Source organism: Aotus nancymaae, unplaced genomic scaffold (genome assembly GCF_030222135.1).
Source record: "Aotus nancymaae isolate 86718 unplaced genomic scaffold, 86718_ANA_hifiasm-v0.15.2.pri h1tg000059l, whole genome shotgun sequence".
In the NCBI taxonomy this organism is placed as follows: Eukaryota; Metazoa; Chordata; class Mammalia; order Primates; family Aotidae; genus Aotus; species Aotus nancymaae.
The window spans coordinates 55,037,399-55,063,729 of NW_026988473.1; the positions used below are offsets into that span (position 1 = coordinate 55,037,399).

At 42.3% G+C, this 26,331-nt stretch overlaps 2 protein-coding genes and 1 pseudogene across 2 annotated transcripts; 1 reads left to right on the plus strand and 2 right to left on the minus strand.

Annotated features, from left to right (window-relative positions):
* The first annotated feature begins 3,372 nt into the window (after positions 1-3,372).
* On the plus strand, positions 3,373-12,708 carry TRIM68 (tripartite motif containing 68). Its single transcript, XM_012456824.2, has 7 exons — positions 3,373-3,744; positions 6,149-6,631; positions 8,363-8,458; positions 9,262-9,522; positions 10,000-10,022; positions 10,557-10,657; positions 10,862-12,708. The coding sequence occupies exons 2-7, from the start codon at positions 6,206-6,208 to the stop codon at positions 11,410-11,412; spliced, it is 1,458 nt and encodes a 485-aa protein (XP_012312247.1). The 5' UTR covers positions 3,373-3,744; positions 6,149-6,205; the 3' UTR covers positions 11,413-12,708.
* A 3,204-nt stretch (positions 12,709-15,912) lies between these two features.
* Positions 15,913-16,943, minus strand: LOC105720157 (olfactory receptor 52I1-like; annotated as a pseudogene).
* Positions 16,944-20,967: 4,024 nt separating this feature from the next.
* On the minus strand, positions 20,968-22,070 carry LOC105720158 (olfactory receptor 52I2). The gene has a single exon (XM_012456462.3). It carries the CDS (start codon positions 21,978-21,980, stop codon positions 21,006-21,008), a length of 975 nt encoding a protein of 324 aa, XP_012311885.3. The 5' UTR covers positions 21,981-22,070; the 3' UTR covers positions 20,968-21,005.
* Positions 22,071-26,331: the final 4,261 nt, after the last annotated feature.

Below are 26,331 nucleotides of genomic sequence, written 5' to 3' on the forward strand. Positions count from 1 at the left end.
GTGGCGATTCCTCAAGGACCTAGAAATAGAAATTCCATTTGACCCAGCAATCCCATTACTGGGTATATATCCAAAGGATTATAAATCATTCTACTATAAGGACACGTGCACATGAATGTTCATTGCAGTACAGTTTACAATAGCAAAGACCTGGAACCAACCCAAATGCCCATCGATGATAGACTGGACAGGGAAAATGTGGCACATGTACACCATGGAATATTACGCAGCCATCAAAAACGATGAGTTCGCGTCCTTTGTAGGGACATGGATGAACCTGGAAACCATCATTCTCAGCAAACTAACACAAGAACACAAAATCAAACACCGCATGTTCTCACTCAGATGGGTGTTGAACAATGGGAACACATGGACACAGGGAGGGGAGCACTATACACTGGGGTCTGTTGGTGGGGAGTAGCGGGGGACAGCAGGGGGTGGAGAGTTGGGGAGAGATAGCATGGGGAGAAATGCCACACATAGGTGAAGGGGAGGAAGGCAGCAAATCACACTGCCACATATGCACCTATGCAACAATCTTGCATGTTTTTCACATGTACCCCAAAACCTAAAATGCAATAAAAAAATAAAATAAAAATAAATAAAAAATAATAAAGTAAAAAGAAGCAAGAAAAATAAGAATAAAATAAGTAAAATAAATCAATAAAAAATAATACAAATAAAATCAGAAAAAATTGAAATAACAAATTGTTAGTTTCTTTGAATGGAACAATCAACTAGACAGATCTTTGGGAAGAAAGATATGTCTTTCAGGAGAAACAAACATTAAGTAGTGGTAAATACATAACATTAGGGATTAGAATCAAGAAAAAAAGAAGTGGAGACAAATAGAAATAAAATAATAATTTGTGTAATTGTTCATAACCATGGAGACATTGATACTTTGAGAATAGTAACTTACTGAAACAGATTCAACATTTAAAGAACTTGAATTAGACATCAAATACAAGGACTTATAAAGCTACTTTTTATTGTTTTAATCTAATTCAATTCTGATATCAAAAACAGAACAGTTTGTTCTGCTTCCGACCATATTAAGGTCTTGCTGTTAGTTGTGTATAACTATTAACAGTTGCTATTATAATATACATCTATATTCTGATATATACTTTTAGTTATTTTTTATGTCTCTGTCTCATGCACACACATGCGTACCTATATGCTGCTACATTCCTGTCCATTACATCTCACACTGAAACTGCCCCACCATATCCTTGTTAGATCTTGCTATTACTGTTCCTTTCCTCTACTTCTGAAATTGTTCTCTCTTTTCTACTTCCTGCTTCTCAGTTTCTTGGAAGACTTAAACCTTAATATATACTCTAGGTGAGAACCTCAACCCAGAAACACTTTCAGAAATGCTCTCCACCACCTCTAGACAGAATTCTACGTTTTAATTTCTAGACTCACGTCCCCCTTCATCCCTTACCTCCTTCCTCTGCCAAAATGAAAGTGGTAACAAAGTCCTGCAGCTTTGCTTCTCTGGGCTGGAATTTCCTCTCTCTTAGCCAAGACTAGCACAGAGTAGATGGGGAAGGGAAGCCCTAACTTCTCCTACTTGGACTCCTGGGAGCTGTCAGCTTTGCCTTCCGAAAACTGAAAACAATCTGGAATAGAGGAAACAGGAGGTATTAGCTCCATCATAAGAGGTCCAATAGGAGACTTTCAGGGTGGAGCAGGGTATCTACCCACGGCCTAGGCTATACTCCTGGCCTCCTCCTTCTACCCCTAGCAGGTTCTCCTGCTGACTGACATCCCACTACCACATGCAGCTATTTCTCCCCCTTTAAAGCCTTCAAGCCTAAGATTACACAAAACTTATTGAGGGTGTGGCTTTTACTTCCTCAAAAAGGGTAAGAAAAGAAAATTAATTAGGGGTCTCTAAGCAAGCAGGTTGTATGACATGGAATATGGTCAGTCTCTGATCTCTTTCCAGAAAATCAGGCCTGATTCATACTACTACTTTAATTCCTCCTTAGTCCTACTTCTTCAGTGCGTATATCTCTGTCCCTGTTCCCCAAAGAGTTCTTAGTTCTATCTTCTCCTTTTACGCTATCCTCCCCTAGAGCATAGATGGGCACCATCCTCAGTCAGCCACTCATCTTTTTGTCCTGGTCTATATTGGATTCAGGGCGGAGGGTTGGGGTCTGCAGCTACAGCTGTGGAATTTGTCCAAGACAAAGCCTCACCTGGATACACCTGTCTCAGAGCAAACAAATGAACAAACAAACAAAACACTCTGAAGACACCTGTAAAGGAAAGCTTTACAGAATTCTACAAATTGGAAGTAGGCCTTAGAAGTAGACTAATCTGTTTCCTATGCCTTGGAAGTAGACTGATCTGTCTTCAAAAGCCCTCTGTCCAGCCTTCCCAGAATGAACACAACCCCCACCCCCAGCTACCCAGAATGAACACAACCCCCACCCCCAGCTACCCTGACTGGCAGTGTTCTTGACAGTCAATCATAGTTACAAATTGCACCTAACACATGAAAATAATCTCCCCATTAATTGTATTAACTTCACAGATATTCCAGAGCAGTACAACCAACTCGACCTTCAGCTCCTTAAAGGTGGAGCCTTTCAGAATTTTAACCATGGCCTGGGCTCTGACATTGGCAAGAGCATTCTGGAGTATCTGTCCTAACAGTGAAGATAAAATATAATTTTGAACTGAGCTTCAATCGGAGGATTTCCTGGTTATTTTCTATGTGGATAGGAGGTGCCTTCACTTGCTTATTAAGTAAAGACCCAAGTGTCAGGAGAAGGACAGGGTGCTGGGAATACAATGAAAAACTCAAATCACTGTCTTAAATAATAGTTCATGTGTGTGTGTGCATGTGTCTATGCGTTTGGGTGAGGGAGGGATACTAGTTGTTTAATTTTTTTCTCCTTTTTTAAAGACAGTTTTTGACCAGGGTTTCCATTTCTCCATCATCTCCCGGTCTCTGTGATCTCTTTTTAACTTCACAAGTGGATTGTGGCAATCGTGATGACAAGCTGCTTGCTGAAGTATTGAAGGCTAAGACTATGCCAGGAAAAAAGAGAGGGTTTTTTTTGTTTGGTTTGTTGGGTTTTTTGCCTAGAACCATGAGAGGTCGCGAATCTTGCCAGGAACAGCAGAGTCCACACCACATGTGTGCCCAAACCTGCGCTAAGTTGGGTCACAGAACCAGACTTGGCCAATCTCAGGCTGCTCAGTTTAACAAGGCAAACTGGCAAATGTATAGCCACCTGAGCCTCAATTAATGCAGGGCCTGAGCGGCGTCATTCGGGAGCTTCAATCCTTTGACCTATCCTGGAACTAATTTCTGGTACCCTCTACAGTTTAAGGGGACCTGAGTGGGTGAAGGGACCAGAAAAACCCAGGAAGTAGAGAAAAAACATTGACGAGCCGAGAAGCGGCTGAGCCGACGTCTCATCACCAATTGGCTAGGATTATCCAGGTCCCTGCCTGTGATTGGCTGGCCTCACAAAGACACCGCCTCCCTAGCGAAGCCGACCCTGCGAACGGAGCCTGGAGCCGGGTGTAATATCCTAGAAGCTGCGAGCTACAGGGCCTGCGCTGCCGGGCACTGGGGTTTGGGCCTGGGGCGCTCTCTGACCGTAGGTGCTGAGCTGCCGGGAACGGCCGCTTCTGACGCTGGGCCACTGGACGCCGCGGTACCTGGCTTCTTCACTTTGAGTTTCCGCCGCGAAGCGCCAGTCCGGGCCGAGGAGGGAGGTGGGTAGAGAACGCTGCCTTTTCTGAAGTCAGATCCTGCAAGCTCACTGTAACCTCATCCGCCACTGCCCTGGGGACCTGCCCGGCGCCCTGTGGCCAGGCCACGAGCTTAGTATCCGCAGGTGCTCCCTGACCCCGAAGGTTACCGCCCGACCCCGACCCCGTTCCCACTGGGTCTTCCTGGAAGTCTTCCAGGCCCTTCCCCCTCCTCAAATGTCCTTCTCAGCCTGGCGTTTTACCCGTGGAAGGCACAGTCAAAGCAACCGTACGTTTAATTATTTGAGTTTTCTCAAAGTAATTCATGTATCATAAAAAGTCAAACATTAAAGCAGGTCGTATTTAGAAGAGCAACGACTGCCCATCCCCAAATGGTTGCAGAGGCTGCCACTTTTAATTTTTCCACGTATAGACGTTTTTATGACCCTAAATCAAAATAATATACTTTCCACTGGATTTCTGGATTTATCATTTTGGTATTTCTTTGCCGTGTCAATTTTCCATCGCTATTTTAGGTCTTCCATTTGTAGCTTTAAATAATAGGTATCTGATGGTGGCTCTTAATGTCTTCACTGACTTAGCTAAGGATATTAACACATCCTCCACTTTTAATCCACTGTCAGTTGGACCTCAACATTTACATTTAGTTTTCACATACTCAACAAGTATATGAGCCACTGTTCTTGGCATTGGGGAAATAGAAATGAAAAAACAGAGAATGACCCTTTCCACATGAAAAAGTTCCAGAATGGGAAGTAAGACAATACAAAATTCATGGCAAATGATGTCAAAAGCAGGATCATGTAGAAGTCACTTTCAGCTGGGAGAATAGCAGGAACCCAAGTCAGGTAGATTGAATCGACGAGGGGTTTTCCGGAGTGTGTGGAAGATTATTCCTTTGTGTAGCTGGACACAGGTGGTGTTTCAAGGGTGAAGGGAGAGAGCTTCCTAACAGGCAGCCAGGATAGACTCTTTAGTAAGTTAGTGATTTACCAAAACGAGGTTTTAGGATACTGGATTCCACAGTTTGGTAGTGATAGTGAGAGGAAGAAAAGCAGGAGTCAGGGATTCTAGTGAGAAGGCATGCCCTGCCAATGGCATATCACAGAGTCCTGAAAGATTTACTGCCCTGCTTCCTGCTTTCTGCCACTGGACTGCCCTAAACCACAGAGATTTCTCTCTCTCCTTTTGAATTTGTATTATACTTTGAAGCTAAAGAGGTTAAGAAATTTGCCCAAGATAAAATGGCAGAGCCCCAAGCCAAACATCTGTAAAATTAGAAGAATAATGGCCTCTGCCTAGGATTGTAAAATAAACCAACTTAATTCATGTAAAATGCTCAGAACAGTGCCTGGCACATCATGTAAGTGCTCAAAGAATGCTTGCTTTTGTTATTAATGTATGCTTTCAATTTACCTAACAAATTATAAAAGGATTTGGGGTTTAGGAACTATTTTCTATATCTAGCTGGTTTATTCAACAAATATTTACTGAGAAATATCTGCATCGCAGGTGCTGTTTAGGTGCTGAGAATACTACAGGAACTAGGAGCAACATGGCCCTTCCTTGTATAGACTCTAGCCGGTAACACAAACTAGCAAAGTGAATGAATAAATATTGCCAACTAAGCCAAGAGTCTACCATTGACCATTCAAGTTCCATGCCTATATGTGGCCCTGGCAAAAATCCCAGATTTCTTGCTGGAATAGCGACTTCATCAATATGGGTGTGATGATCATCAAACGATGTTTGTTTTAATCTTCCAAGGGATGCTATTTCATTTCTGCTTCTAACATATCACTAAAAGCTCAATATCTTGGCCTCTTGGTGAATAATAAGTATGTTAGCACTGGAGAAATAGACAGGGGTTTAAAAGGCCCAGGGAAAGAACTGCTATTTCTTTACAATTTTTACATTTTAGTGTGCAACACAAGAAAACAAACTGAGCATGTAGGCTATGGGCTTCTGGCATACTACCTTTTGACACTATGAATTATATAAATGTAAATATAAACATACCAGAGAGTGAGTCTGGAGGTATTTATGGCCTTCAGATACTGAAATACCACATTTTATGTGACCTTACCCAAGTTTAAGAGAAACAATGCTGATTTTTAGAGCATGATTAGAGTGGTAATGGTCTATTAGAGTGAACCCAGAGGAGAATCAGGGTTGACCAAGTGAATGAAAACAGAACTCCCAACATTCACTCACTTAGACATCCCCATGATTCCCTTCATGGTATGAGTAATGTGGCCCATTGGACCATGCACCTTTCAGTTGGAAAGGTCAATGCTTATTAAAGAAGGTCAAAAGGAAAGTGGTTTTTTTCCAGAAATTAGTTACTGCTTTTACTGATCTCTCTGTTCCTCTGTTATCTTTTTCTCTTGTCTTTCTTTTCGTCTAGCCTTTACTACCCCTCCCTGGTTTCATTCATGCTCTGAGGAGGGTGTGAGAAGGAACCATGGATCCCACAGCCTTGGTGGAAGGCATTGTGGAAGAAGTGGCCTGTCCCATCTGTATGACCTTCCTGAGGGAGCCCATGAGCATTGACTGTGGCCACAGCTTCTGCCACAGCTGTCTCTCTGGACTCTGGGAGGTCCCAGGAGAAACCCAGAACTGGGGTTACACCTGTCCCCTCTGTCGAGCTCCTGTCCAGCCAAGGAACCTGCGGCCTAATTGGCAGCTGGCCAATGTTGTAGAAAAAGTCCGTCTGCTAAGGCTACATCCAGGAATGGGGCTGAAGGGTGACCTGTGTGAGTGCCATGGGGAAGAGCTGAAGATGTTCTGCAAAGAGGATGTCCTGATAATGTGTGAGGCCTGTAGCCGGTCCCCAGAACATGAGGCCCACAGTGTTGTGCCAATGGAGGATGTCGCTTGGGAGTACAAGGTGAGAGATGGAAGCTGGCCACTCCAGTCTTCCCCCGGCCCCCAACTTGGCTATTTCTAGATCAAGGGCTTGACCACCAGCACCACAGACTGAGAGTTGACTCCTTTGGTTCCTGACACCCACAGAACCCTGGAATTGGATACAGGGAGCTATACCTTTCCTTGTATTCATGACCTTTCTTGATTTCTTGCCCTCCCAATTATTCTACACATTATCCCAGATCCTAACATGGCTCAATGCCTAATCTAAGGGTGATTTCACTAGTGAGAATGTGAAGAAAAAACAGTTTGGTTTTAACTGAGATTCTGGATACCTTGGATGAGTTTGGGGGTGAGGCTCTGATGTAGATGGTCAAGGCTATACCTGACCTGCAAAATTCTCCTAGCAATGCTGCAAGTAGACATTTGGCACTGAGTTGGTCACTTGACTCCTTCATTTTATAGACAAAACTGAGGCTTAGAAAGTTGAAAACATGGTAATTTGTTTTAGAGGTGGAAAGAACCATGGGTGAGTCACAGGATTGAGAGAGGTCATCTAACATAATCTTCTCAGGTCCCTTCTATCTTGAAGTTCAGTTAGTGAAAGGGAGATCAGAGGCTGTGACTCAAGTCTTCTTGCTTTTTGTTCAATGTTCTTTCTCCTCTCCTAAGTTCGTTTATTTGACGTCATCTCTGACACACCTGGGACTCCTTTTTTGTAGGTAACCTCATCAGATCTCAGCTTCTGGGCCTCTCTTTACTGTTTCCTCAGATAAATATGCATGTGATACTTACAATCCCCTGAGGGGTTATCTCAGTGATTCTGTTATCCAGTGATCCAGCACTAGTCTTTTTTTTTTTTTTTTTGGAGTTGAAATGGGAAAGTGAGAGTACAAATACCCTGAATTAGCTTTTCCTATATGGGAAGGATTCTAAAATATGAAAAGTATTTACTAACTCTGCTTTTGAGAATATTAGAAAAGGGAGATAGTATAACATAGGGGTAAAGGGCTGGATTAAATCCCAGCTCAACCATTTATAAGCTGAATGACTTTGGGTAGGTCACTTTCTACGCCTCAGTTTTCTTGTCTATAAAATAAGGTTAATACCAGCCTCAGGGGATTGTAAGTATCACGTGCATATTTAGAGCTTAAAATATGTCTGGCACTTGATAAATTTTGACAAAATAGTTGCTATTTTGTTAAAATATGATAATTAAGTGGCATATCTGCACACTTTATGCTTTTCAGTAGAAATCTCTTGCATTGCTATTCTAGGAAAGTGCTTCTTACCCCTAATATGCATATGAACCACCTGGGACATCTGGCTAAAGTTGAGATTCTCATTCGGTAGGTCTAGAGTGAGGCCAAGATTCTGCATTTCTAACGTGTTCCTACATGATGTGGAGGCCACTGATCCACTTGAACCATGACAGTAAGATAAAAATAAGTAAGATAAGGATAAAAATAGCATAGAAAGGAAAGTCCAAGGTACTTTTCTGGTGAGGTTGGAAATCAACGCTTTTTTCCACTTTACAGACATTTAGAGACTATAGGAGTTGAAATGAGTCTCAGCCCAGAGAGCTACTTTGGATGTCACCTGGGCAGAGTCTGCTTCCTTTGTGGCATTCTGTTCCCCCACAGCCTTCACTATGGCCGGTTGCCTGGAGGACTCTGGTTCTCTCCCATAGCCTGCCAATGCTAGGAAGCCTAGGCTGATGGAGGCGGCCTCATGAGGTTTTTGTCTCTTGCAGTGGGAACTTCATGAGGCTCTCGAACATCTGAAGAAAGAGCAAGAAAAAGCCTGGAAGCTGGAAATTGGCGAGAGGAAACAAACTGCCACCTGGAAGGCAGGTTGCTCACGGGGAAAGGAGTTCGTGTCGGTCGTCCTGTGTGGTCCTGGAGCTGGCCTGGGGGTAGCATTCACATCTCTGTGAGGCAGAATGTGATGCTTAAAATCAGAGAGCCTGGGGTTCTAATCCCTGCCTTCTCTGTACCAGGCCTTAGGTAGGCCACATCACCTCTTAATTCCAGTTTCTTGATGGTAATATAGGGATAACCTCTGGTCTTGTACGTGTGTCAACTCACAGTGGCATGGCTTACATCATGCTTAGTAAGTAAAGCAGAGTTTCTCTTTGACTTTCCCAAGTTAGAGCAAATTTGGTAAGAGTTTGGTTATTAAAATATTGGAAAATCACCTCTGAGATGAATTTGAGGCCAGTAAGTATCAAACTACTAGAACTTTTGATCAACAGAAAGTAACACCGAACGAATCTGAAACAGCACATTGAACAGCTATAATATCAACATGAAAATGGACCACCTAACTGTGTAGTTAAGTTACACTGCCTTAAAGACTTAAATGTAACACATCTTGTCATTATTCTCAAAATGGAAAACAGTCTAGAGAATATAGTACTAAGATAATAACCTGTACCCTACTGGAATTAATGAGCTTGGCAATAGAGACCTAGATGCATGTGGTGGAGCTGGGGGAACAGAAAGCTAGGACAAATAGTATCCTTTATCTTTGCCCCTGCGTAGCCTGTCACGTGGTTGGTACCATTGCAGAGTATGTGTGTAAGCGTATGTCAGTATCCTTGATACTGGGTGACTGAAAGTGTCAGCGCTGATTTCAGTCTTGACTCCACAGATACAGGTGGAAACCCGGAAACAGAGTATTGTGTGGGAGTTTGAGAAATATCAGCGATTACTAGAGAAAAAGCAGCCATCACGTCGGCAGCTGGAGGCAGAGGTAGCAGCAGCTCTGGCCAGCCTACAGCGGGAGGAGGAGGAGACCATGCAGAAACTGGAGCTGAACCGTAGTGAGCTCATCCAGCAGAGCCGGGTCCTGTGGAGGATGATTGCAGAGTTGAAAGAGAGATCTCAGAGGCCTGTCCGCTGGATGTTGCAGGTGAGGAGTAGGTTTTCCTGGGGACCCTGAGTGATGGCTGAAGATAGACTGAAACTCCAGGAGACAGCATCAGTTAGTCTTCAGTAGGGACTGCCAGCACTCAGCACTCTTCTAGCTGGTCGTGGATCCTGTGTTTCCCCACCTAATACGTGCTATTTTCCTATCCCTGGCTGGCGGATGACCTGGTTTGTTGTAGCGTCATAGGTGGGGCAGTGCTCAGGCAGCTCTGGTGTCATTCCAGCCCCTCTCGTCTAGCCCAAGAGTCTAGAGATGGAGCCTGAAGTTGGCCAGTCCAGCCAAAGCTTGGCCTGCTCTTCCATCCTTCCCGTAGGCTTGTCTTCCACCTCTGCATGGCATCTCTCCATTCTTGGTATCTGTCTCCCTTCCCTTAGAGAAACTCCCTGCCAGAGTTCGATGACTGTTCCCTCTGAGAAATAGCACGTACTCAGGTGCTGCATTTTTTTTCTCTCTTTCCAGGATATTCAGGAAGTGTTAAACAGGTATGTTCTCACCCTTGGAACCTCTAAGCAGCCCTGTAAAGGATAGTGGGGCCTGGCTAGAGCCAGAAGTAGGGACAGAGCACAGACCCAGTACACACAGAAAAGCAGGTGCTAGTCCAAAGTCTCATCCCTCTTACATTGTACTGGCTAAGGAATCTTCGTTGATCTTTCCTTTTTCTTCTTTATACTTGATCAAATGTATATCAAATGAAGCGATAAAATATGTGGTTTCAAATAGATTGCTCAAAGAGGAAAAAAGACTGCCCGTGACTCCTGCATGTCCAACAGAAAATGTATACACTTCTTCCTCTCTCAGAATTAAATACACATCCAGCCCTTCCCACAGCATGGGCATGTGAGTGTTCTCACCTCTGCACACAGTTTGAGCCTCAGCCAAATAACCATCATGTCTCTGCTTTGCTGGGGTGGGGCACTTCACTACCTCCCTGGCCAAGCCCCTCTTCCCTGTACTAAGATAAGGCCCATGTGGCAAAGCCAGGACTCCTGGCCCTGAGGTTCACCCTACTCTACCAGGAGCAAGTCTTGGAGCCTGCAGCAGCCAGAACCAATCTCCCTGGAGTTGAAGACAGATTGTCGTGTGCTGGGGCTAAGAGAGATCCTAAAGACCTATGCAGGTAATGGATGCTGGGGGAGACTATACTGGGCAGTGGGAGGGACCCCACCCAGAGAAATAAAATAGTTCACTGCCCTCTGAGTACTCTGTCCAGCCTCACTTTCACTCATCATTGATAAATCTGTGGCTGTATTTATCAGAGAGACCTCACCCCTGCCCCCTAGCTTTATATCACTATTACCAACCAGGACCTTTTTTTTTCTAGCTGACGTGCACCTGGATCCAGATACTGCTTACTCCCGTCTCATTGTGTCTGAAGACAGAAAATGTGTGCACTATGGAGACACCAACCAGAAACTTCCTGACAATCCTGAGAGATTTTACCGCTATAATATTGTCCTGGGCAGCCAGCGCATCTCCTCAGGCCGGCACTACTGGGAGGTGGAGGTGGGAGACAGGTCTGAGTGGGGCCTGGGAGTATGTAAGGAAAATGTAGACCGGAAGGAGGTGGTCTATTTATCCCCCCACTATGGATTCTGGGTGATAAGGCTGAGGAAGGGAAATGAGTACCGAGCAGGCACCGATGAGTACCCCCTCCTGTCCTTGCCAGTCCCTCCTCGCCGGGTGGGAATCTTTGTGGATTATGAGGCCCATGACATTTCCTTCTACAATGTGACTGACAATGGCTCCCACATCTTCACTTTCCCCCGCTTTCCCTTTCCTGGGCGCCTCCTGCCCTATTTTAGTCCTTGCTACAGCATTGGAACCAACAACACTGCCCCTCTGGCCATCTGCTCCCTGAACGGGGAGGACTAAGAAAGCTGCCATCCTATGGAGAGGCCTTGGAATTGGGGCTAGCCCCCACGGGGGTTGGAGGACTCAGCCACTGACAGGTATCCCCTCAAACTGAGCTGAGCCCGGAATCCAAGGATTCCTCTGTCTGATCCTTTGGTTTCTTGCTATCAGGCTAAAGTCTGTCATGAAACCACTTATTTAAAAAAGCACAGGCCCAGTCAAATGAGTGTTGCACCCCATAGGGGAAGCATCAGGGCTGATGGTGAGGATCAGAGCACTTCTAAGGTGACTTGCTGGGGTAAGGATCAGGGCTTTGTATTTGGTAGCCCACACCCCTCTTCCCTGATTCCTGTCTGGTGTCACAGTTAAGTCATTGAAGATAATGAAGTTGATACAATCTTCAGGACATCATTAGGTAGGCTTTCCCAGTAGGCCAAAATAAAAAAAAAAACGCTGCCCATACCCAGAGCTGGTGGTTGTGCTGAGGCCAGTCAGAGGATACTTCCCCTGAGGTTTACTACAACTAAGCAACCTTTATGTGACCCTCACTCTCCGACCTCCTGGTGAGAGAAATTCAGTGCAGCAGGGGACACAGACCTGCCCAGGCCACCCCACCTCCGTTCCCTCTTGAGCACAAACTGGGCAAATCACTGTCCCTCGGACTCCCAGGAGACCAGTGTCCTAGTCCTGCTTTTTTTCTCTAAGTGGCAGGATCAGAAAACCTGTGAGCCTTAGTTTGTATTTTCACTTTATGAATGAGGAAACTGAAATGGCCTTAATGAAGCAAGTTATGTTTTACAAAGCTGTTGAAGATAAGATTATAAAAACTATAAAGCATTTTTCACACTCAAACAAGGTTGACAAACTCGCTTCTCAGATCACATGTCTACATCATTTATTACATTTGAGTATGAAACATCTCACATGTTCGGAAGGTTTTATGTGTCCTCATTGGGAAAATGAGTGTAATTCAGCATAAAACCTCATATTATTGTCCTGCCTCGTAGAGTTGTTGTATAGATCCCAGATGCATCCCATGCATTTGTTCCTTTCTGAGGCCTAGAGGAAGGCAAACTGTGGATTTTGCACGTGGTGACCTTCCCACTGCGCCATGATACAGCCTGCATCTTACAGCAGCGCCTTTGTCTCAGGGCCTCTCCTGACAGTCTAGAGAGCCTTTTGGGCAGAAAGGTGCTTCAAATGGCTGTGATAAGGACTATTAAAAATTATGTTTCTACTTTAATTGTATTGACTGTTCATGTATGTAGGAATTAAAACAGGCCAAACTGGAGAAATAAACTCATTCTGCTCACCATGCTTCCAGGTTGCTTCTTGAGAATTAGCAGTAGAAGGGGAGGTTTCCAGCAGCTGCTTGGAGGGGAATGAGCTGGTGAGTCACAGACCCTAGTGCTGGCAAAGGGTTGAGCCTTCCTTTGTTAGAGGAGTATCTTTGTCGGGGGATTCCCTGGCAAAAGGATAATTGAGAAGTAAGTCCTTAGGAAGGACTTCAGTTATGTCTGTGGACACTTGGCACAAAGGGTTAAGGGAAAATCAACGTTGTTCTTTCGCTATTAGGACCAAACTTGGAAGTTTCCTTGAAACAGAAGATTGTTAGGTGATAAAATTCATTCAAACCTAGAATGAAGGAAGGAATGAAATGGTCTCATTCGTAATGTACTCTTTTTGGTCAGTTTTATTTATTTTTTTACATTTATAAGCCTGTTTGGGCACGCTGCTTATTTGTTAGAAGAGTTGTAAGGTTAAACAATGCTACATTATTACAGATTGTCTGATTTTTAAGACCAGACAAGAAGATTGACGCTCTTAAGTGCCTGAAAACCCTTTTCTACAGAGTAGTTGTTTACACTTCCCTCCTGAGAACCATATGAAAACAAGGACCTTATTTGTCTGTTCACCATTGTAGCCCTAGCCTAGTACTGTGTGTGTGTGCATGTGTGTGCATGAGTATGTGTGTTGGGGGGGGGTGTGGGTGTGTGTGTGTATTAAATATTTAAGTGAGGGAACTTTAATGTGACTAGAATCAAAACAAAAATAACCTGCTTTTATCTTAAAGGAGCAGTAAAAACTAGAGGATACCTAATTATATTCATGTTCAAATATGAATTTAATGGAAAATTTCTTTTACTGTACCTTTCATAAGTGGTCTAGTAGGACAGGAGGCAGGTGGCCATGTGGAGGTGGAGAGACTGCACTGCTCCCTGAAATACCTATGGTGGCATCCCCAGTTTGGTCCAAGCATTCACTGCAAGGCAGGGAGGAGCTCTGCCTACCCTTGTTTTGTAGAGAAACTGAGGGATATAATACCTGAGCCTTACGGGAGAAGGCTGCAAAGAGGGTAAAATGCCTGGGTACTGCAACAAAAAAAAAAGAGAGAGGTGCAAATCCTTCAGTTCAAAACTACCTACAGAAATGCAGGCTTCATTTTTTCAATCAAGATTGGTTGTAATCTCTTAAAATCTAAACATGAAGGGGCTACTGTTCATCCCAGGCACTAATTGAGAGAGCACGCATTGCTTCATGTGATGGGCCAGGACCATATCTGAATGTAAGGTGAGAAGCACAGGATTTCCCATTCGGGATAGCCATGGAAAGGAATCAGCACACTTTGGGAAGTATGTGGTTCAGTAAATATGTGAGTTCTAGCAGTGGGTTCCACCTAGTTTTAGGGAAAACCAATGAGAATGAAACACAAAGCTGGTAGGGCAAGCTTCCTGATGGAAATGCTGTGGAGAAATTACTGTTTGGGGTGCAGGCTGGACTATACCTTTGTTGCTTTATGTCAGATTCTTTAATACATCCAATATGCTTTCATTTAATGGACATAGCCACTTTTTCAGGTTTCTTATGGAGAAAGAATAATGTGACATTACAAAATGAAAATTGGTTTAACAACCGTATAATCTCGTTTTTATGTTAGGGGGTTGTGAGGGAAAAAAATTTCACTTTACTGCTCTTTGGGACCTCAGTGCATCATTAACAGATTTTTAAAAGGCTGATTTCTACTCTTCTGGTGTTCAGAAATTGAATATATTGTTGGCAGGTAAATAAGTCTAATATTAGCAAAAGGTATGGATGTTAAGTTACTAAGTAGCTTGTCTATTTGAAAGAGTTGTCATATAAGTACTGGTCTGTATAAGACTACTCCCTTAAAATTATGGAATTAGAAATGTATTGGGTGTATTTTTAAGTTCATACGATATGTCAGAGATCGTGTTATCTGCTTTCCATGTTTCATTTATTTAATCTTTAATACTCTATGAATTAATGTTGTTTTCTCTATCAGTAGACAGAAAGTGTTAAGAGTCAGATATAATAACTTGCCCAGTTTCTTCTTGCACTTTGAATTTTAACACTATTAGGAAATTATCTTTTTATTAAGGTTTTCAAATGTACCAGAGTTAAATACGTATTTCTCTTATATGTGAGATCTTTTTCTTTTAACATATACTGATTACTCAGTTCAAAACTTTCTGAAGGGGAAAAACAAAACCAGAAATCATGTAAGCATCCAGTGACCTGGAGAATAGTGGTTACATTTCAACTTCTTTATCTGTATTGCTCTCCATTAACCTCTTCATCCCAGTGCACACCCCCTGAGAGGTGCCCACAAGAAGAAAGACCTGTGTATATTTGATCCCCATCTTCTATGCCTTAAGGTTGAGTTACGTAGACCAGGACTAGGAAGCAACAAGAAAGATTTCCAAAAGCAAACTTAGTTACCTTCTGTTCCTTAAAAACAAAAAGCTGGTAATTGGTGTACTAACTCCAACTGGCTTAACAGTAGGGGATACATTTAAAAGTTCAGTGGTATTTTACAGAACATAACAATATACCTGGGTGTTCAAAGTGATTTGGAATCAGAGAACCAAAGTCTTATTCTCTTCATCCACTCTTGGCAATTGGCTTTTGTTGCGTGGGCCAATTTTCTCCTTCCAGTTTATGTGTTGTAGAATTACCACCATCTCTGATCACAAGTCCATATCTCCCCAGATGCACAGTAAACCATATGGCTTGGGAAGGACTCTGGTCTAAGTGTGAGCATAGGACCCAAATGGAGTGAGATCACTATTGGGCCAGAGGGCAGGGGCGTATATTAATAGCTTCTTCCATATAATCACATGGAGGGAAGAACAGTTCTGAGAATATCAGTCAGTTTTAGGGGGAGATACCAAATGGTTGGTTTCTTCAGCAGAGGGGATGGTGGGATATTAGGTAGGAAATATGTGTCAGAAATTATAGAAGGAAAAATTCCAAAGTTCTATTCTGTACCAAACTTACTCTGATTCAGACACTATTGTATTACCTCATTTAAAATGTCAGAAAATTAAAAACATTTCATTCATATTCTTGGTAGAAATTTAATAAAAGTTGCACAAAGATACCCTTTACAGCTTCATCTTAGAATTCCTTATAGTACCAGGTAAACCAATCCAGCTTCAGAGATCTCTAAGGCATCTTTGAATTTGGCTGGAATGCTCCAGATCTGAACAGATACTGTATTCATGAACCCAGGTTGGAGTGGTCAAAGAGGAAGTGTTTCAGATAACTCCATATTCCCTCCAGCAGTTGTTTGGTCCTCATGCCATAGATGATGGGATTTAAGGTGGCTAGGATAATCAGGTACAGGTCAGATAGAAGCACTCGGGTGTGCAAGGGCACTACATCCTGCCCCAGCCAGGCCGCATAGATGGATGCCATTCCAGGTAGATAGTACAAAGCCATAACCCCACGTGGGAGCCACATGTGCTTAATACTTTCAACTGAGCATTGTTTTAGGAGAGTCCAAATACTGCCCTGAGAATCAAGACATAGAAGGCAGCAATGAAGGCCACATCAGAGCCCACCATAATAGAGAAAACAATTAGACTGTAGAGACTGCTGGGCATGGGGTCTGCACACGCTAACCTGGCCAAAGCTATATGCTCACAGTAGGAATGAAAAACCTCATTGGAGCCACAGAAAGGTAGATGACTCACCATCCAACTCAGTGGACTAATGGCTATGATAGCTCTAATGCTGATGGTCACACTCATTCCCAGCATCACTTGAGGTGTGAGAATTCTCTTGTAGTGTAGAGGCTGGCAGATGGCTACATAGCGGTCAAAAGCCATGGCCAGCAGCAGGCCTGTCTCCACAGCTGTGGCTAAGTGGACAAAAAACATCTGAGTGAAACAAGCATTAAAGCTGATGGAGCTGTCTCCTGAGCAGAAGATGTTCACCATCTTGGGTACCACTGAGGAGGCCATAGCCATGTCCACAGCAGCCAGGACACACAGAAAGCAATACATGGGCTCATGTAGAGTAGAATTCATCCAGATTGCAGTCACGATGAGGATATTTCCTAACAGGGCTATGATGTACGTGGTGCTCAATGAGATAGCCAGCCAAAGATGTGACGATTGCAGTCCTGGGATACCCACAAGGATGAAGGTGGCAGGGGGTTCCATTGTGTGGTTGTAGGCTGGACCCAGGATCACAGGTGAGACTTCTTGCCTATTGTATAAATAATGTAAGAGAAGAGTGCAGTCCATCAAGATTTATTCCCATCTGTGATGACACTAAAGCAGAGGGATATCTCAGCTTGGTGGTATTCTTAGGATCAGAAAAGGGACATCTAATAAGGTTATCCTGCTCCAACTTTCATCCCCTTCAGTATTCTTTGCCTTAAAACTTACTGTTCATTGTTGAAGGATTAGCTCGAGGGTTACCTCCATTAGGAAGTCTGTTTTCCTCCCCTATTCCATGTGCAGGCTAAGTTAGTTACCTTTCTCTGAGCTTTCATGCAATCTGCCATAGTGACCGCCAATGGACTAAATTGACAATTCTGAAACTCTACCTATGACTTTATGGTATACACTTAAGTGCATGTATATTATTCATGGCCTTATAGCAAAGATATGATTCATAACTGTGGTCTTAAGTCTCTTAAAACATACTACGCCTCAAGATTAGCCTACTTTATCACTTCCTGTGCCTCTCCTAAAAAAATTTAAAAAGGCTTCCATTATGAGAAGGTGCCATATGCCTACCCTTAGATACTGTCTCTAGTGACCCATTTTTAACTTATTAGAAATGTGGCTCCTCCTTGAGTAATGGGATAGATTAGATTAATGGAATTCTGTGCTTGTGATCCCATTTGCTGCAGTAGACATTTTCTCTGTTAAATAAGAACTAGACAAGCATTCACCAAGTTCTCAATCCTAATCATGGAACATATATTTGCCCCTTCCTTTTACCTCCTAGAAAGCTTACCACTGATTGACTCCACACCCAGGTGCCAGCAGCAACCATAGTGGGAGTCCTCAGGAGTCTTCTAAAAAGACAACTTTCTGGGATATGATTGCAAACTGTGTTCCTTATGAAACAAATCAAAATCCCTAGGCTTAAGAAATGCTACATCATAGAAGAGATAGAATACAGTACTTAGCTCCACATCACAGTCAGTTTATAGGAGGCTTACTGTCTAGAGATACTGAGTGAGACATCTTCAGTGACAGAGCACGAGAAGATGAGGAAAGCTATTGAAGTAGAATGGTAGTGAAGAGTGAAAGGAATATTCAGGAGATCCTTGAGACTGCTACATGTGTTCTGCATGCCACAAACTCAGGGTTCAGCATTATTGTACAAGGACTGTAGAAAAGTTCAGGGGTCCAAAAGCCTCTTCCCCACTCACCTCTGATTCAGGATGTTCCTCCCCTGGCTGCCCTGTGTAAATTCACCTTTCCTTAGGAGGCAGCCTCAGCTGATGTTGCCGCATTGCTCCTCTTGCCAGCCCTGGAAACTCTCAACTGGGCATGCCTTTCATACCCTTGAGTGGGCTTTTCTTTTTAATCTCCATTTACTTTTCTTCTCAATTCACATTGCTGGAGATTTACAGTTGTTGTCAGTCTTTGCAAAGAACAAGGTACTTGGTTTGGTTGGTTGTTTCTTTTTCTAAATGTTTACTTCAGTCAGCCTATTGATACTTAAAGTTTTCTGGCTAAGATCAACAGTGATCTCCATCAGGGATCTGTTGCCAGTCCAGTGACTCTTTTTCTTTCTTTATTTTGCTTGACATCTCCAAAACATTTAATACAACTGCCTGTTCCCTGATTTTTGGTTAACTTTTTAAAACACTATGAACATATTGTGAAATGCAAAAACATGAGGCATATATCCTTATAAATAATTATTATTAGAAGACAGGAAAACACATATCTAGACACCACAATGTGTACTGAGATCAAGATAGACACACTTTTGTTCTCTGGTTGTTAAGGTTTACTGTTTTCAGAATGTTTTGGCCAAGTTCAACTAAGACATATTTCAGTACTGCACCTGCCTTTGCCTTCATCCTGTGAAGACATTCACATGCAGACCTGGAGGGTCAGTCACTGAAAACCAACTTGGAAAAGTTCTTTAACTTCAATAACCTATGATTTACAGACCGTAAAATATGTGAGGATTTTTCATTCCTGTTAAAAGGATAGGCAATGCATAATTGAAATTGAAATTGTATTAATGGTAAAAAAAACTAATAACAACATATTTGAATGGGGCCTGTCTGGTTTATGATAATTCTGAGTTATTCTGATCTCTAACTGAACTGCTCCCATCCAGCCCTACTGTTTGAGTTCCTTTCTCATAACTCTACTTAGTTTCTTAGAACTGTCTCTCCACCATGCCAATATTGTGCTTACTTCTTCCCTTCTCTGCTTTCAAAGTAATTGTATGTCCATTCTCCCTCCAACCTTTCCTATCCAACTATCATTTTCATAAGCCCTTGGTATCAGCAATACCCAGCACACCTGACCAGCCCTGTACAAAAGGAGTAGAGGCTTATATTTTCCACTCTGGGGTGAACTGACCTTCATACTCTGTCAGCCCAACACCAATGCCCAAGTCAGTTACCCATAGTCCAAGAGTTTTCTCTGTTTAACTTTCTCTAAATGTGGCCTCATAGTGCACATTTCTTTCATGCAAAAGAAGAGTGGTTAATACAGGACACCTTGGGAGGAGCAGAAAGAGCAAACAAAATCAAATATAAGCAAACAATGGAGAGTTATAGTGTCTTTTCCAAAAACTTCCCACTGGGGACTCTGTTCCCTCTGGATACTTAATCATCCTGCATTGTCCCTGGATACCCATCTTCCCGTGGCCTCTGCCCAGCAAACAAACATTGCAACTCCTCATGAGACTGGTTTTTCTTTGTGCTCTGGACCCTGGGGATTTCCAGATTGTAGGAGGAAGCAAATGCTTAGTGGCTGAGGAGTCTTTGTTTCTTCAGGTCCTCAAAGGATACCTAAAAGTTAGACTAAGAGTATAGAGAGCATCCTGAGAAAACCAAAGACTCATGATTGGTAGGATTTGTGAAAGCCCACTATGTGCCTAGCATCCCAGTAAATGCTTTTTTCAAATATTATCGCAGTTAGTTTTCAGAATCTCCTGAAGTAGCTGCCATCATCACATTGACATCTTATAGATGAAGCTAAGGTTCATAAAGGTCGCAAAACTAGTAAGCCAGAGAGTCGAGATCTAAATTTTAAAAACCATAATTCATTTCACTTTATTGTAGAACTATTCACACTGATAGTGTACTTAATATCTCAAAGCCGAGCTCACATTTCCTCAGTTCTGCCTGGGAACTCAGGCCAGGCTTCACTGGTTAAATGTTTCCCATGATGTTATAATGTCCTGTTGAACAGAGAAGGGAAATGGGATGTAGGACAGAGCAAGGAAGATGAGTTTTTCAACTGGATATAGGACATGCACCTGAGCACAAAAGTATGAGAACAGGGCTATTCTCAGCTTGGTGGTATTGCAGGATCCAAAAAAAAAATGACTTCTAATGCTGTGCTACTTTTCATCCTTCTTACAAATTTCTATTCATTGTTGAAGGATCAGCTTTTAAGTCCCCTCCTTTGGACTTGTGTTCTGCTCCAAATAGAATATAAACATGTTCTCCAAACAGAATAAACCAGAGTTGGTAGAGTCAGGGGAATTGAAAGGGATTGAAAATACAAGAGACTAGAAGGGTGTTGGGGCCATGTTTTAAAGGTCATGACTTCTGCCTGGGCATCTTCTGTGGGAAGGAATAAAATTGGGAGAAAAGAGTCAACAGGCACAAGCTATAATGTTTTTGTATTACTTTAATGCAAAAGATGCATAACTATTTGAAACTATGAAAGACTAAGAAACACTGTTTGCATGCTCTCAGTTCCCCAGATCCTAAGTGGACACATAGTAGTTCATAAAAAGAATGGTGAGTGGTCTTTTTGTTGTCTTTTATTTTGAGGGATGGTGAGAGGGAAGCCAGAAGGAGATTTGTGCCTTGTCAGGCTAACCTAACAATTGCTAAAGATTAGGTGGACTTAAGTTCAACCAAATCTGTATTCTCTACCAAAACTTATCTCTGATTCAGATCAAGTTGATTGAATCCACTGAAGCTATCAGAAAATCAAACATTTCATTCACACTCCTCCTAGTAATTGAAAAGCTATGCAAAGATATCCTTTACACCTTATCTTAGAATTCCCAGGTAAACCAATCCAGCTCCACAGATCCCTAAGACATCTTTCTTTGACGTTGGCTCCAGACCTGGACAGATACTATGTTCATGAACCCAAGTTGGAGTGATCAAAGAGGAAGTGTTTCAGAAAACTCCATATACTCTCCCGCAATTGTTTGGTCCTCATGCCATAGATGATGGGATTTAAGGTGGCTGGGATAATCAGGTACAGGTCAGATAGAAGCACTCGGGTGTGCAAGGGCACTACATCCTGCCCCAGCCAGGCCGCATAGATGGATGCCATCCCAGGTAGATAGTACAAAGCCATAACTCCCACGTGGGAGCCACATGTGCTTAATGCTTTCAACTGAGCATTCTTTGAGGAGAGCCCAAATACTGCCCTGAGAATCAAGACATAGGAAGCAGCAATGAAGGCCACATCAGAGCCCACCATAATAGAGGAACCAATTAGACCGTAGAGACTGCTGGGCATGGGGTCTGCACACGCTAACCTGGCCAAAGCTAAGTGCTCACAGTAGGAGTGAAGAACCACATTGGAGCCACAGAAAGGTAGATGACTCACCATCCAACTCAGTGGAGTAATGGCTATGATAGCTCTAATGCTGATGGTCACACTCATTCCCAGCATCACTTGAGGTGTGAGAATTCTCCTGTAGTGTAGAGGCTGGCAGATGGCTACATAGCGGTCAAAAGCCATGGCCAACAGCAGGCCTGTCTCCACAGCTGTGGCTAAGTGAACAAAAAACATCTGAGTGAAACAAGCATTAAAGCTGATGGAGCTGTCTCCTGAGCAGAAGATGTTCACCATCTTGGGTACCACTGAGGAGGCCATAACCATGTCCACAGCAGCCAGGACACACAGAAAGCAATACATGGGCTCATGTAGAGTAGAATTCATCCAGATTGCAGTCACGATGAGGGTATTTCCTAACAGGGCTATGATGTACATGGTGCTCAATGAGATAGCCAGCCAAAGATGTGAAGATTGCAGTCCTGGGATACCTACAAGGATGAAGGAGGCAGGGGTTTCCATTGTGTGGTTGTAGGCTGGACCCAGCATCACAAGTGAGACTTCTTCCCTGTTAATGCATAAATGATGTAAGAGTATGATACAGTCCTGTAAAATTAGTTCCCATTTGTGGTGTTGGGATATAGGGTTATTCTCAGCTTGGTGGTATTGCAGGATCAAAAAAAAATGATATCTAATGCTGTTCTACTTTTCATCCTTCTTACAAGTTCTGTTCATTGTTCATCAACTTTTGAGTTCCCTTCTTTGGGACTTGTGTTCTGCTCTCTTCCTTCCCCAACCCAATGTTCAAGTTAAGTTAATTACCTCTTTTGCAGTTTCCTGAAATCTCCAATTCCAGTACTCTATTTGTTTATGGTATGTACTCAAGTGCATGTCTATTATTTATGGCTTTATAGGAAGATTGTGATTCACAGCTGAGATCACAAGTCACTTGACTGAAGACATATATACTCATTACAGTAAGCAATTTCCACAGAGAGAACGATTAACAGAGGAAAGAATGTCTTTTTATCTCTGTGTGCTCAGTTACTAACTGTTGAAACCAGAATTTCCTGAGAGAAAACGTCACGTTTTATATGCTCAGTATATTGGATAGACAAAACATGAATTCAGCATTCTTGTGGTTGAAGAAATACATTAATAAGTTCAGTAAAATAAAACCATTAGAGAATAACATCGCATTTTATAGGAGATTATCAATTGTCTATAAATATATACAATCCTTACCTTCTCTTAATTTCACCCTGGATCCTATTTACTTTGGTTTAATTAACAAATTGAATTACTACAAGGAAAGTCTTAGGGTCACCTTATAGATGACTCCACCTCCCCAATAAGAACCAATAACTTGTTATGGTTCTTCAATACAACTAACTCCTCCTTCCTGATAACCAGGAACATTCCAGGCAACAAGGAAGCTTTATCCTTTAGAAAGTTAAGCACTTTATTATTAACATAGCATGTGCCAGTACTGTGTTAAAAAGTGTAGTATTCATAATCTGCGTGTATTTCTTCATTTGTAAAATAGGACAAATATCCATTCCATACAACACAGTTTGTATAACTTTAATGAGATTAAATATTCTATCCAAGATCATGTAGTAAGTGTGTAATAAGTTTTGGGTTTAAGCTATGACTCCCACATGTCCATCCAGCCCAACATGGACAGTCAAGAAGACAACTATGGATAAAACAAGGTTAGGGGCTTTGCTTGGCCAGGTTTGATGAGACAAAGACAGCTACTGCTGTGCACAGCCAGCAGCTGAGCTCCACCACTTGTTGACCTGTTTATTGATGTATTCACCCTCCATTGCCTCATTCAGGTGTTACCATATCATATAATGTGTAACAATCTAAGTGGGGAAACCCGAATATAAAGGAGTCAGCATGAACTACCGTTCCATTCCTGTGTGATATCCCTTTAGTTTCTCTGTCCTTAGGATGACTGGTTTCCATGATTTCATATGGTGTTTGGTCAAAGGCACATTTTCTCAGCCATCTGAGAAGACTCCTTACAAAGGGGAGCTCCTTCCTCTAGTGGTGTCACCCAGCTTTGGAAAACATTGGTTTATCTTCTTCATGGACACCATAGTTTCTATTTCCTTGGAATACAGCATACAAATCCTGCATATTTTCATGTACCCTGCTCAGAATATATTATTGGTCCCACATCATCAAGGCGCAGGATGGCAAAGTGGCAAAAAGCATTGGTTCTAGATTCATACTCCTAGACTGAAAACCATGCTCTGTCACTTGCTAGCCATTTTGCGTTGGTCAAATTATGTAACTCTGCAAGCCTTAACTTCTTCACCCATCACACAGTTAATAATCCCTACTTCATCGAGATATTTTGAGATTTAAGTGATAAGCTATGTAAAAGCGCTTAGCATGATGCTTTGTGTATAGGTGCTCAATAAAATATAGCTATAATATAATAAAAAAAGGAGACTGTTCTCCCTGCTTAATTCTGTACTTCTAGATTGCTCCAAATAGCATCATTATATGGGTATATGTGACTTGAAGACCACATTTGCAAAGTAAAAAGCTGCCCATCCTGCATTGCCTGAAGAATTTTTCTTGTCCTCCCATGAGCTACCACTGAAGATATCTCACCCAGTGGCTGTACACAGCAAGTTTCTCCTAACTGGGCTAATAAGGAGCCCAGTGTCTGTTCCATTATAGGTCACTTCTCCAGTTTAGGATTTTTGTTTCTTCATCACACTTGTGAAAAAGTTTCCCTTAGTTTTTCCTACAACCCATCTCTGATAAGAAAGCCTAAGAGTAGTTCACATTTCTGCTGCCATACAACAACTCTTGCCAAACTGAATTTAGATTAAGGATAGAGTAGAGGTGGGCGTGAAAAATATTTTTCCAGACTAAATTAGTGCTTCAAATCTTTTTTCTATTGTTCTCAGATAATTTTATCTCCTTAGGACATGGACATGTGCCTTTGTTCCAGACCTGGAATTAAAATCTCGAGTGTACACTAGACCATATTAAGTACAATTGATCTCCTTCCTAAAACTCTCATAACCCTAATATTTGTATCTTGAGGGCTCAGCCTAATGAGCCAGCACAGCAATTGTGTGATTTGTGTTGACATAACAGTAGTCATATATCACTCAAGAACTGTTTCTTGGGTGTTCAGGCAATCTTAAATGAAAGGCGCTTACTTGCGAAGCCTCAAGATTAGCCTGCTTTAACTATCACTTCCTGGCCTCTCCTGAAAAAAAAAAAAGAACCTTCATCACAAGAAATTGCCATATCCTTACCCTTTGATACTGTCTCAAGCTACCTCTTTTTAATTCTTGTAAGGGTTCTAGGGTTCTGGCTCCTCTCTGAGTAATGGAATAAATCAGATTAATGGAATTCTGTGCTGTGATCACATCTGCTGTACACATTTTCTCTCTTAGCCAAGCACTAGGTGAACATTCAAGTTCTCAATCCTAATCATGGGAAACACATTTGCCCCTTCAATTCACCTCCTACAGAGCCTAGCACTGATGGACTCCATCCCCAGGTACCACCAGCAGCTGTGATAAAGTCCTCAGGAGTTGTATAAAAAATCTAGTTTTGGGGACATGATTAAAAACTATGATCTGTATGAAACAAACCAAAAAGAAAATCCCTGAGCTTAAGAAGTGCTATATCTTGGTACAAATTGAATAAAGTAGTGAGCCTCACATCACAGTCAGATTCTAAGAACCTTGCTGTGTAGCTACTAGGTGAGACATCTTCAGTGATAGACCATGAGATGATGAGGGAAAGCTTTTGAAGTAGAATAGTTGTGAAAATTGAAAGAAAAATTCAGGATATCTTTGAGTCTACTGCATGTGTTCTGGATGCCACAAACTCAGCCTTGTGCATGATTGCATAAAGGGCTGCAGAAAGCTTGAGGATCCAAACAGCCTCTTTCCCACTCACCTCTGATCCAGAGTGTTCCTCCCCTGGCTGCCCTGTGTAAATTCACCTTTCTTCAGGATGCAGCCTCAGCTGATGCTTGCCCCATCCCTCCTCTCACCAGCCCTGGAAACTAACTGGGCATACCTTTCATGCCCTTGAAAGTGTTTTCCTTTTTAATCTCCATTTACTTTTCTTCTCAATTAGCACTGCTGGAGATTTACATTGTCAGTCTTTGCAAAAAACAGGACATTTGGTTTGGTTGGTTATTTATTTTTAAAAATATTTATTTCAGTCGACCTACTGATACTGAAAATTTTTTGGCTAAGATTAACAGTGATCTCCATCAAGCATCTATTGCCAGTCCGGTAACTCCTTTTCTTTCTTTGTTTTTACCTGACATCTCCAAAACATTGAACACAGCTGCCTGCTCCCTGATTTTTCGTTAATGTTTTAAAACACTATGAATATAATGGAAAATGCACAAATCTCAGATATATAGCCTGATAAATATTTATTATGTGAACACATGAACACACCTACATAGGCACTATTGAGGTTAAGGCACAGACACCAGTGCTCTCTGGTTGTTAATGTTTATTGTTTGCAGAAAGCTCTGGTAAGTTATCCTAAGATATATTTTCAGTCCTGCACCTGCCTTTGCCTTCAGTACTGTGGAGACGTTCACATGCAGACCTGGAGAGTCAAACTTAAAGCTAGCATAGAAAAGCTATGCTTAATTTCAATAACTCACGATTCACAAATCGTAAGATATATGAGGATTTTTCATTTCTATTAAAAGAGTGGGGAATAAATAATGCAAACTGAAATTGTCTTAAAGGTAAAAGAACTAAGTCATATGCATTTGAATCAAACCTTTCTGTTTATGATAACCCTTTCTTCCTACCTGGGTACTTACCGTCTCTAACCAAACATGCACCCAATCAGCCCTACTGCTGGGTCTCTTTTCTCATAATTGTTC